At 44.3% G+C, this 13,827-nt stretch overlaps 1 protein-coding gene across 1 annotated transcript in view; it reads left to right on the forward strand.

Annotated features, from left to right (window-relative positions):
* cica (capicua transcriptional repressor a) overlaps positions 1-9,753 on the forward strand; it is a 56,436-nt gene extending 46,683 nt beyond the window's left edge. Inside the window, 8 exon segments of the mRNA XM_080443094.1 lie at positions 229-475; positions 1,242-1,554; positions 2,072-2,244; positions 2,399-2,544; positions 4,450-4,601; positions 5,259-5,393; positions 6,554-6,679; positions 6,970-9,753. Of these exon segments, the coding sequence (XP_080299220.1) occupies positions 229-475; positions 1,242-1,554; positions 2,072-2,244; positions 2,399-2,544; positions 4,450-4,601; positions 5,259-5,393; positions 6,554-6,679; positions 6,970-7,220 (1,543 nt within the window). The 3' untranslated portion in view covers positions 7,221-9,753.
* Positions 9,754-13,827: the final 4,074 nt, after the last annotated feature.

Raw genomic sequence — 13,827 nt, forward strand, 5'->3', positions numbered from 1 at the left:
GTGAAATCCTTCTCAGAGGCATGGAACATTTCTTGGATGTATTGGATACGTTACTGGATATCAAGCCATATATTTAACACTGGAAAGATATAGTTTTAATTCTATTTCACTCTATATTATACAGTACATTTCTATGTACAATTTGACTGATTGATTGATTGATTGATTGATTGATTGATTGATTGATTGACATTTTTATTGACAAAAAAACATATTCTACTTTTTCAGGATCACCTATGTCCAGTCCAGCCCAGGGGTCAGCACGGCAACAGCCCAAGAGGCCCCTCCCCCTCCAGGCCCCACCTACCTTCCGTCACCCTTGGCAACCGTTGGCTTCACAGCCATTGCCCCGGTGGGACAAACGCTGGTTCAGCCAATCGCATCTGCCGGTCAACAACCACTACTTGCTCCAGTCCCGCCCTTCAGCTGTCAATCGCAGACACCCTCACAGGCCTCCGCAACCGCCGGTCGCCAGGTAAAAACATGGAAGTAGTAAATGTATTGTTTCCCTATATTTCAACATTTAATGTTTGTCTTTGTTCATTACAAAGATCTTTGATTCCATTTCGTTGCATTTGTACACTCTGAGAGTTAAAGCAACACTAAGGATTTTACTGTGTAGATTGGGGTCCCAGAGATACATTTTTGTATCAAATGCTGGTCTACCTAATGCGATGGTTCTCAAGGTGGGGTCTTTGAAGGGGTTCCAGGGGGTCCCCAGCTAAATTAGTTGAAAGAGCATCACAATCACTTTTTCCACTTTAACCCTACTTTATATGTCAGCCATTCGAAAATAGCCGATCCACAAGATGGGGGGTCCCCAAATTATTTTGGGGGTCCCCAGATGATTAGCTTAATGTGCAACATTGTTTTCTCACTCAACAGTAAACAAACCAACATACAGTGTAAGTGTATACAGGCCAGAGTATTTGCACATTTCTAAAGTTACAATTTAATGACCTTTAAGACCTTTTTGATGCCAAATTGGCCAAATTGTCAAATATTTCGTAAGAAAGAGGCAAACATTGTGAAAATAGCCGATCTACAGGTTCGGCTATTTTCACAATATTTTATCTGTGGAACCGAGTTAAATTAAATGTAATGCCTCAACTCCTACAATTCCAAGTGCTTGTCAGGGTGGGATATGATTATTTTGGGGGTCGCAGCCTGAAAAGTTTGAGAACCCTTGATCTATGAAAACGTCCTCTTGACAAAGCGTGCTCCCGTTGCTTGTCGACCAGGTGCTAACCGCTGTCTACCCCGCACCGACCGTCGCCATGGCAGCGGGGATGGTCCCCGTGACAACAGCCATGCCACCGGCCGCAGCGGCGGCAGCCCACAGCGCGGCGAGCCCCTCGTCCCCGTTGGCCGGAGGCATTCAGGGAGCGGTGACCGCCACGGCCCAGGCCAGCCCTCCACCACGGGGGGAGCTAGAGCACAAGGTGAAGGTGGAAGTCAAACTGGAGAGCCAGGTGGATTCTCAGATGGAGTTCGGAGGTCACGGCTGGGTGGCGAACTCGTCGGCGGCTAACTCGAGGAGCAGCGCCACCACAGGTAAACAACTGGACTGCACAAAATAGGGATGCCAGGGTTAATGTGGTTAAAGGAGGAGTTCACCCAAAAAAATCATATTTTCTCTCAATTACACACCCCATGAAGCCTTGATTTCATGGATTTATTTTTGTTTTTGTGGCATTCCTAAGACAATAATTTGATGACCGTGTGTATTTCCGGTAGGAGACACAAATAAGTCTCCTACTCGATACATTAGCCGGTAGGAGACGGGAATCAAATTATTAGCTTAAGAATGCGACAAAAACAAAAAAGAATCCATGGATTCAAGGCTTCATAGGGTGTGCAATTGATAGAAAATAAGTCATTTTTTGGGTGAACTCCTCCTTTAACATATTTTTTTTATTATTAAACTGTGATGCATGTATTTAATTCAGTCTGACCACTGTGTTAAATCTGAATGACCAGCATGGGGGATATCAAAAGCAGACGAATGGATTTCCAAGTCAAATTCCTGCTTAAAACTATACACAGTGTTTGCTTGTGTATCTCCTGACAGACACGGACGAAGACATCGCTCGCCACATCAAAGAGGAGAACCTGAGCGACGGCTACGGTCAGGGGGAGATGGAGGGAGGGCAGGACAGAGTGGTGAAGAGGGAGAGAGGAGAGACCAAGAGGTGTGGGGACCACAGCACAGGGGACAGCAGCAGTGGAGGAGGTGGCAGAGAGGTGGGATTCATTCATTCATTCATTCATTTCCTCTGTCAGTCAGTCAGTCACTCATTCATCGATTTAGTTCAAATGTCAGATTGTTTCTGAGACATTGGCATGACTAGTCTCTCTATCTTTCCCCTAACCTCTATTGTCTCTCTCCTTCCATCAGGCTGGACCCTGCACCCCTCCTACCCCATCCTCAGGGTTGGAACCCCCTCTTCCCCCTCCCCCCACGGGCAGAGATCCCACCTCTTCCTCAAAGAAGACAAAGTTCCGCCCCCCGCCACTCAAGAGGACACCTGACTCTGTGGACAGGTAAGCATGATGGACAATATGCCACATTACTGTAAAAAAAAACAACAACATTTTGGCATGTCAATTTCCCATATGGATGTTTTCCTTAAAGGAGTAGTTCACCCAAAACATTACTTATTTTCTATCATTTACTCACCCCATGAAGCTTTGAATTCATGGAGATTTTTTTTGTATTTGTCGCATTCCTAAGCCAATCATTTGATGACCGGCAGTGGTTCCAGTTGGAGACTCAAAGAGTCTTCCCGGAACCACTGCCTACCGGTCCGCTGGTCATCAAGTTATTGGCTTAGGAATGCGACAAAAACAAAAACATATCCAAGAATTCAAGTCTCCATGGGGTGACTAATCGTAATTTTTTTTTTGGGGGGGTGAACTATCCCTTTAAGGAAGTGAGTTGTTTTTGAGAGTTTTTTTGTAGGGTACCTAAAGGACATGAACTCAACGGTACATACTGACACTGGACAGGACAATCTATAACAATAACCCCAATCCGTCTATATGGCAAATACTGCCTACACTGCCTTTGAGCAAGGCTTTGGATCACGCTGCATCCTCTGTATCAGTGGAGTTGTACAGGAGCCAACTGTGTCCAACAGCAGTGGTCCTCAACCTTTTCAGGCAGTGACCCCCCCACCATGACAAGCACTTGGAATTGTAGGAGTTGAGGCATTACATTTAGTTTGACTCGGTTCCACAGATAAATATTGTTAAAATAGCAGATCTACAAGCTCACAACGCCTCATGGCGAGGCGTTGTGAGCTCGTAGATCTGCTATTTTCACAATGTTTGCCTCTTTCTTATATGATTTGACAATTTGGCCAATGTTTGAGCAGTTTTTACAGAATAGTTTGCTGATTACTTTTGATGCAGTAATGGACTTTTTCTTTTCTTTCTTCTTTTGTTTGTTTGAAGTATTAAAAAGGTCTTAAAAGTCCTTAAATTGTCACTTCACTGTCAAGGGGGGAACCCCCCCCCCCCCAAAAAAAAATAAATCATGTGGGGACTGACCCACACTGTCACCAACCACTGTCCAACCGTACAAGACAAGCTCTCTGGGTTTGCGTGTGTGAACATGAGTAAGCCTTGCTCCCACTGCAGCAACTGGCCCTGCAGGTCACTGCTATAAATAAGAATGAGTTCATAGTCCACTTGGCTTGCTTAACCACATGAACCCTAGCATCCCTGTTCTGGCCATGTCATCATAGGCAAACATTCTGTGAAAATAAGTGAACATTCGGCAAAAACAGCAAATCTAAAAGCTCACAACTACTCGCGTTGCGATGCATTGTTGTGTGAGCTTGTGGATTGGCTGGTTTATCTGTGAAGAGATTTGTTGTATAGCAGTTGTTCTCAATGTCCATCCAGGGGGACCCTCAGGGTTCTTTGATGGGGTTCCAAAAGAAAAGGACCCTTACAATTTGGGGGGTCCTTGAAATTAAAAAGTTTGAGAACCACTGGTTCTCAAAAGGGGATATAGGTGGAGGCCAAGTACAGGCCCCTGGGGGGACCTGTACAATCATTTTAACCACTTTAACCATTATTTTATACTTTGGCTATTAAAAAATAGCAGATACATCAGCTCATAGCACATCACTTCATGAGCTTGTAGATCTGCTATTTTTTTGGAAAATGTTATTTCTATTTTAAAGGGATTCTTTTTTACTTAAATCTTTGCTTCTGGGGGTCCCTGGAACAAAATATTTTGAGGCGGGGGGTCTGCGGCCAAATACATATTATTTTGGGGGTCCTTGACATGAAAAAGTTTGAGCAGTTTTTCAGAAAACCATTATAGGCTTTAGAAGACATTTGTAGAATCGGCCTCAGGTCTTAAATGGGTTAAATAAGGGTCCATAATGTGGGTTTTGTCCACAAGGTCATCATCGCCAGTGTTTTCTCTGTTCTCAGGGTGCTGTCGGGAGCGTCCTTCGAGGAGCGTTTTGCTGAGCTGCCAGAATTTAGACCCGAGGAGGTCCTCCCCTCCCCCACGCTGCAGAGTTTGGCCACCTCGCCGCGGGCCATCCTGGGCAGCTACCGCAGGAAGAGACGCAACTCCACCGGTGAGAGGCCAGCGTCACACACACCCACCCTGTGAATAGGGCTGCAACTGTCCCTTGTTTTCTTTAGCGATTATTATTTCGATTGCTTTTTCGATTAATTTAATAATCGAGAATCAAATTTGTTTTCAATGAATAAAACGTTGTAATTTTTTTTATAATCGACTAAATGGATTAGTATGAGTATTTTATACTTAGTCGTACAATAGTGTCGCACAGAAATAGAGAGCATAGCCAATCTACAAGCTCACAACACATCGTGATGTGACTCGTTGTGAGCTTGTAGATTTGCTATCTTCAACACTTGAATTTTGTATCCCCCCCAAAACATTTTATTATTTGTATTAAATTGATTAGTTTGATCAACTGTTGGACGCCTGCATGTGAACTAAAACTCACAGTAGTGATAACCTTATCTGCACTTTTCAACAAACAGTGACTCAAGACACTTCATCACAAATAAAACCCAATATGCTTTATTTTTAGAATGTGGATATTATGTTATGTAATTTAACACCCGGGTATACCCGTTACTGCTGCCTTCTCTTTTCCCCCTTCTCTCTCCCTGTTCCCCTTCTTGGTTACTTTTCTACCCTCTGTTTGCCCCGTCCTTCTCTTTCTTCCTCAAACCAACCTTTTTTCTCTCTCATCACCCTCCAGAGCTGGAGCCTACGTTGGAGGAACCCAACTCTCCTAGGAGAAAGACCCGTCGGCTCTCCAGCTGCAGCTCGGAGCCCAGCACCCCCAAGAGTGCCGCCAAGTGCGAGGGAGACATCTTCACCTTCGACAGAACCGGTACGACAGAAACACCACCGCTGCATCCACAGCTAATGATACTTATTTTTTCCTGCGCACCAAATCTCTTTGGCAAAAATAGCTTGCGTTGCGAGCTTATAGATCTGTTATTTTCACTGAATGTTCACCTATTTTCACCAAATATTCGCCTATTATGACGTGCCCAGAATAGTGACACCAGGGTTCATCTGGTTAATACATTAGTAGTCAAGTCAAGCCACCTTCATTTATTCTCCAACATGTTTAAAAACAACAGGAGTTGACCTATAGAGCTTTGCATGTGTGACGCCGATCGTCCAAACACATTGCTCGCATGAATCCAACACTGTAATGTTATGCATCGACATGTTGTTCATCTCTCGCTCTCACACACGTACACTAGTGATGCATTCGTCTGTCCTTTGTTTACCCACACCCATCCTCATTTTTGAATAATTTCAACTGCCCGATCTACTTCAATGGATCTGTTTAGATGGCCTTGGCCCACCCCGACCCACCCTCATTAAAGACAGACAGCGTTTTCAGCGAAAAAAACGCTTTTATTTCATGAGAAAATGGGTGAGTCGCGACAACCTTACAGTGGCAACAACAGATTTAAATCAATTACCTTAAATGAATAGGCCTATTCTAAATAAACAATAAATACAACTTTTAAGTTGGTATTTTGTGAAATAAACGCCTTTTTGTTGCTCTGTGAATGAATATTCTTCAGTACCGGACTGTCTGCTACAGTCCATTTTATTGTTAAATAAATGCGTAGCCGTAGGCTTACTATGCAATAAAAATCTATTGACAACACCTGTCCTCTTAAACTAGCATAATGTAGACGGTGATACTGTTGTGTAACACGTCATACCTCTGATTCCGGAATGCAGGCATGCTATGTGAAAGCACACACAGGGATGGCATTACGCTGGCTTTTTTTGGTTAAGTGGGGGAAAAAAAGACAGATCTTCTTTAGTATTGAGGGATCTCTGTATAAAAGGGGCTTATGATTCACCGTGACTCTGACAATAATTATATATCTGACCAAAAATGTGTGGTACTCCACTTGTTGAACAGTGATTTGAATGGCATCATCTTCTGTTGACGCCCAAAGGTTTTTTTTATGTGAAATGGACCCTTGTTGTTGTTAACAGTGCAGCTCATTGTTTCCTAAGGTACAGAATCAGACGATGTACTAGGAGAGTTGGACCGGGTCCCCTACTCCTCCCTACGTAGAACCCTGGACCAGCGCCGGGCCCTGGTCATGCAACTCTTCCAGGAACATGGCTTCTTCCCCTCAGGTAAAACCCCCCGCTTTCATCTCCCTCCCCCATTGATCGTCATTGCCTGATCTGACTGGCCAGGGTTAGCCCTCATTTCCTATTGAAAAATAACAGACTGCTGAATTCAGTGATTGACCTTTCAGAATCAAGCATTCACCAAGCTGTGTAATAACATTTGATAACAGACAGTCAAGCTGGAAAACATGCACTTGGTGCGAGAACTCTTCTATTTGCCACTCATCTCTCCCCTATTTCTTTTTATTCTTCCTTCCTTTTCCTGTCCTCCGTTCCCCCGTCCCTCCACACAGCCCAGGCCACGGCCGCCTTCCAGGCGCGCTACTCGGACACGTTCCCCAGCAAGGTGTGTCTCCAGCTGAAGATCCGCGAGGTCCGCCAGAAGATAATGCAGACGGCCTCGCCGGGACTCACCGAGTCACTGGCCGACATCTCGATTCCCCCCTCCCCCTTCTCCAATCAGCAGGCCCGGGAGGACGGAGGGGCGGAGCAACAAGGAGATAAAGGCCGCAGCTCAGAGGAGCCGAGGAACGAGGCGTCCTAAAGGGTCCCGGAGAGAGACAGAGAAACGAATGTGAAAGAGCCGAAGTTTGGGGGGAAAGACAGAGAGAAGGGAAGAGGAGAGGAAGAGAGAGTGGAGAGTGTTCCTATTATGTGTTGAACCAGTACTCTAGGATTGTTCCAGTGGATCATTTCTACTAGGGCTGTTCTCTGGCAGCCCTGGGCAAAAATACATGATATGCATACTGTTCTCTCATAGATGAGCAGCTCAAGTCTGTTTATACTTGGTTGCGTGCGGGAGTCTCGCGCTGAAAATAGCTGACCTACAAGCTCACAACGGATCGCACCGTGACTCGTTGTGAGCTTGTAGATCTTCTATTTTCGGGTGTGATACGCAGTGCGCAAGCCAAGTATAAATCAGGCTTCAGGGTGCACTTGATTGCTCTTGTCTGACACTTCAAAAGCCTCAAAGGTGGGTGCATCGCCTGCAAGATAAGAGAAATCAAGTGTCCTCTGTCTGTTTTCCTGTGTTTGGAACGTATTCAGTCGTCATTTTGCCCAGGTTTTGCCTTCAGCACATTTGTACAGTAGTTTGTAGTTTAACACTCAGAGTCTGTGGTACACATTCTCTATCTCTCTGACGCACACGCACACGCACACGCACACACACACACACACACACACGCACGCACACACACACACACACACACACACACACACACACACACACACACACACACACACACACACACACACACACACACACACACACACACACACAGCCCGGTGCATATGTAATCTCCAGCATGCACATAGTCTTTCTCCACACAGACACACAGATACATACATACACACACACGCGCGCACACACACACACACACACACACACACACACACACACACACACACCCTTACCAAATCAGACTGTTACTCTTGGATGGCAGGCCCCACGTTCTGCCACCAGGACCATGACACACAAAGGCACTTTGTCACTTATTGTGGAGATGCAGTTTGCTGTTGCCAGCCAGCCAGCCAGCCCTCAGATGCCATTGACTTGACCTCCGACCCAAAACCCCCGCCACCCCACCCCCGTTCCACCCCTCAGCACAGTGGTCGGGAGGCAGATACAACCCCAACGACCTCCACTGATATTCCACAGCCCCTCGATGCTGCAAGACAGACAGCACACACACACACACACACACACACACACACACACACACACACACACACACACACACACACACACACACACACACACACACACACACACACACACACACACACACACACACACACACACACACACACACACACACGACGTCAGTCAATCATGGTCTGACCAAGCCATTGGCCTGCACAGTTTTTAGTGATTGTAGTAAAAGATGACAAAAATTACTGAAAGAAACTGAACTCAAAGCATGAATACCATTTGCTCCCGAAAAAAAGGAAAAGAAAATGAGGGCGGGAGTTTGGACTCAGTGTGACCAATCATTGCACCTTCAGTTATTGCCATTTTGACAGACTGAGTCCTCAAGTGGCTGGAGTTGATGAATGATGTATGTCTGTATGTAAGGTGGGGTCCCAGCCCACCCCACCTACCCAACCCCAAATCCGGTGTGGACAGGCACCCAAAAAGAGATTATGTAAAGACTGGCGGTGTATGAGGAGCGGAAGGATCGTGTACGAACACTTTGCTCAACGCTGAGCTGCTCACAGCGGAGCGGAAACATGAACACACAGGCAGAAGAAAACAATATGACAATGAATGCTCATTGGCCCGGAGGCTGACGTTTTTCCACCGACAGGAAGACAGACACACAAGAGATGAGTAGAGAAGGACAACAGCAACAACAAAAAACCCACCACCACCAACAACAACATGTACTTACCAACAGAGTGCAAAAGTAGTTTTTAACCCAACTTCTCCCAAATCGCCCCCCACCCCTCCCCTCCCCCCTTCCCACCAGTGGATATAATGACGTTGCTTTTTTTCTTGTTATCGTTGCCGTGGAAATAATCCGTTTTACCGTGGCCTGTTTTTTCTCTCGTGGCTCTATGGTGTTTCTTCTCCAGCATAAAAAAAAAAAGAAAACATAAAAACACAACAAACAGACAAAAAAAAGAAGAAGAAAAAAAAAAGACACTTCTAAAAAGGGGACAAAGACGGTCTGTGGGCCCCCTCCAATCCCCCCCGCCACACTTATAATCTTACTATGGGCCGTTCTCCACCCTAGCCCCTCCCTCTCTGCCCAGGTCTCCTCACCTGACACACTGAAGAAGGGGGGTGACGACGGGGTGGGCTTTCTTGTCGTTTTGTAAAAACGTTGAAATCAGGTGTTTGCACAATATGTGTGGCCCCTCTCGCTGCGGGAGAGGATCGCCGCAAGTTAAATCAGGAAAGTATTGTTTTTAGAGATTGTTTTAGTAGAAAATAATAATAATAATAATCGTGTTCCATATGTTATCAGTCACCTTTTCCCCTCCCCTGGGTACCCTTTCGCCCTGACCTCCTGCCCTCAGATTCCCACCTCTTGACCACCTTTCCCCATGCGCTATTACTCCTTTCCAACCCCCCCCCCCCCCCCCACCCCCGCTCTCTAAAGTGTTGATAGAAAGTGCCCTTAAGCACTGGTCCAGGGTCAGTCGTAATGTAGCTCAGGATGGCTCCGGTTAGGGTTAATTTCAGGGAAAGCAGATCCTAGACCAGCCCTGGAGGGCAGTCTCTGGAGCCCTCCCCCCCCCCCCCTCCTCCCTTCTCTTCCTCTTGACACTTTATCCCTTCCCGTATAAAATGGTGCAATAGGACATTTATTATTCCTTTTGGAATTGGGTGGGTTATTTTGTGTTCTTTTTGGAGGAAGGCTTTTGTGCCATAGATATTAATTACAGTGCAGTACAGTAAGTTGAGTCAGGAGAATGAGCTGTTGTGATACTATGGATAACTATGGTATAAAAGAAGAAACACAAATTTATTGTTATCGTCGAAGAGATAGCGCGCGTAACTTACTAAAAGTCAAAGACAAATTTTTCAAATAGCACTTTTTTTGCTCTTCACCTCGTCGGTGAAGAGCAGGGGTAGTTAATACTATGGGTATCTCTTTTATTTCTCTGTATACCGTTGGATGTGTGAAAAAAAACAAAATATATATATATATTTCCATATATGTGCATAGAGGTCTGTGTGTGTGTATGTGTGTTCTTGGGCACACGTATGTACTGTGTTGGCACAACCAAACCCCTGGCTCCGCACCATACATTAACATAATATTTGACATTATATTTTTCCTTCTGCATAATCTCTAGAGGCAGTATTTTTATAGTCACCGTGACTATTTTGTTCACCATCTTGACTGTTATGAAAACACAAATGATTCAGGATATATATATATAACATATAAAAATACACACAGGTAATATAAGACTATCAATACATATTGCTTTCGGGGTTGAGGTCTGTAATGTGTCCATGTGCATGCATGTGCATACACACACACGCACATGCACAGATGTACGTACACACAAACGCACACGCACACACACACATACACACACACACAAACAAACAAACACACGTATGCGTGTACACTGTATGATTGTGCTTCAAAATAAACTGTCCTTACTTTGGAGAAGGAATTTAGGATGAGCGAGGTGAGTGTTGACTCATAAACAGGCATGTTGACCATGTGCAATATTTCTAAACAACAAAAAACAACTAAATATTGAAAATATTAAAGACCTAACACAATGTCTTTGGTCCTTGGGTTTATTTTAGATTTCCGAATTACACTAAAACACTGTGCCACTGTACTTTAATGTGTCAAAATGTTTTCTTTCATTTCTGTTCATTGCGGATCCTATTGAAGTTATTCACCATTTCAGAACTTGTAAGACATGGAATTATTCTGCTTTTGACTAATACTCTTTTTTGCCAATTGGCCTGTCTTCCACTTGGAATTATTATCAGTGCAATGGATGGTAACCGGAAGACTCGCCCCAAAACACACTCGCCCCCATTTTCCCCCCGTGGACCGCTCGCCCCCAGCGGTTCTTGTATTCTTGTATTTATTTTACTGTGGTTAATAATAATAATAATAATAATAATACACACGATTTATAGAGCACTTTTCTAGGTACTCAAAGTCACAAGATAAAAACAACATTGTTAGGAAGAACTAGTTAAAAAAGGTTAAAAGATTATAAAAGAAAACAAACGGGGGGTGAGATTTTATGTAGGGAATGCGGAAAAAGGTGGGTTTTGAGTGTGGTTTTAAACGTGGTGAGGGTGTGGGCAACTCTGATGTGAGCTAGGAGTGAGTTCCACGGTGAGGGGGCGGCCACCGAGAAGGCCCTGTCACCCCAGGTTCGCTTATTTGTCCTGAGGGTGTCCAGGAGGTTGGCATCACCCGACCTGAGGGAGCGGGAGGGGACGTGGCGTTAAGGTTAGGTATACGGTTGGGTTTAGTCATAGTTTTACTGAGGTTAAGATTAGGACTAAGGTTAGGTTTAGGCATATTTTTACTGAGGTTACGTTTAGGAATACCTGGTGGCGACCGTTCTGAGGTCGCCGGATTTGACCCGGGGCAAGCGTGTTTTGGGGCGAGCATTCTTGTATTCCAATGGACCGGACGAAGCACTGCAACGGAGAGGGTTAGGTTTTTGTTTGTCCTGATGCAACTTATTGTGGAATTGTATGCACACACTGACACCGATATGTAAGGGATTTGGGGTTAAAGCATCCACCAAATGGTTTATATTTCATTAACTGCTGTTGAAAAGGAAGTTACAGTTGATCTACTGTTCCTTCCACTTTTCAGAAGACGGTGGGAAATAATTAAACTGTTCAGCCTACAATTATGCACAATTATCCACAATTTCCAGCATTTTAAGGAATGAGCAGATGTAGAAATGCAACCATGTTTCCCCACAAGGCTAGAACCTTAAAGGAGAATACCACTCATTTTCAAAATTGAACTATGTCTTTAATACACCTTAGAGCTGTTGTGTGGAAATAAGAAAAAAGGCCCCCCACCCTTCTATGTTGCCTAGAACTGGATAATTGATTGAGGTCATGTGATCAGTGACATACGCACGGTGTACTTTTGGCTCCGCCCCCTCAGCCAAAAACACACCCTGCGTATGTCACTGATTACATGACCTCAATCAATTATCCAGTTCTAGGCAACATAGACATAGATAGTGGGGGGGACATTTTTCTTATTTCCACACAACAGTTCTAAGGTGTATTAAAGACATAGTTCAATGTTGAAAATGAGTGGTATTCCCCTTTAACCCGTTAAACCGGGAAAGCATCTGTGTCATTTTAGATTATATAGCAACTTATACTGTATATATGTTTTTCAAAAAACTCTTAGGATTTAGAACAGTGGTTCTAAAAAATAGCAGATCTACAAGCTCACAGTGCGTCACTTAGTTTTTGAATTCTTTTTAATAATTTTGAATTTTTCAACACAAATCTTCTCTTCTGGGGGTCCCGGGCACAAAACATTTTCAGATGGGGGGAGGGAGGGGGGTCCGCAGCCAAATGTATATCATTATGGGGGTCCTTGGCACGAAACAGTTTGAGAAGAACTACGCTAATTTAGAAGGCATTAAGAATCGGCCTCAGGTCTTAATGGGTTAAAAATAAAATCCCTGGAAGGTGATTCAATGCAGGAGTGCTTAACTGGATTAGTGGCACCTTTTTATTTGTCGGTCATATTGGGTGAAAGGTAGGTTAAGGCGCATATTAAGGGGACCTGGTCACTGATTCCCCAAATATCAGCAAACACTAGATGTGGCTGGCAGTGGCAATGACCTGCCCACTGCAAAAATCCTAGATAAGCCTGCATAGCCTGTGCCCCTTAAGTACTTTGTTTTCCCCAAGCAGGGCACATCACTGACCTCAAACTGCTGCCTGGCAAATCCTTTACCTCTAGCCAAGCCAGCTGAGGGTTTAAACATAATCACACCTTTTAGGAGATCTACTTATGAACAAGACAATGCTAGCATTTAGGGGGGGACAAGACAGATTTTTCAGTTCAGTTTTGATTGATTAATGACCCAGTCCCAATTTTAGATATTGATGCAATTACAGTGTGTGTCTGTACTGTAGTCAGAAAAAGGGTAGCTTGCAAGTTGCCATTAAAATTACACCCCGATAAAGCCACGCTTACTGGTACATGACAATGGAATTAGAGTACAGCCTAGACTATTAACCTATTAATTGTGCTGAAATAATTTATGTGACTGGCCTACATTAACTGTCTGTTATGTCATTTTTAGAATTGTAGTTGTTTTGATTTGTGAGGGCCTAGGCGGCAGGGCCGAGCCACAGCTAATTGGAACTCCATCTCCCAGGTGACATTGCGACTGGCCAGTTTCTAGGGTGTCTCGTAGCTAGTGTTGCCATGTCCGCTTATTATAAGCGACTTTGGGCTTGTTTTTCTGTAAAGTTGCTTGAAAATATCAATAGTTGCTTATTTAGGGCTTGTGTCCTAATGCTGTTTTAACCAGTGGTTTTCAAACATTTTCATGTCAAGGATCCCTAAATTAATATGTATTTGTCTGCAGACCCCCATCTGAAAATATGTTATGCCATACAACATTTGTGTTGTTAAAATGTTTTTTAAAAAATCCACATTGTTCAA

Source organism: Gymnoscopelus braueri (assembly GCF_963280865.1).
Source record: "Gymnoscopelus braueri genome assembly, chromosome: 11".
NCBI lineage: Eukaryota > Metazoa > Chordata > Actinopteri > Myctophiformes > Myctophidae > Gymnoscopelus > Gymnoscopelus braueri.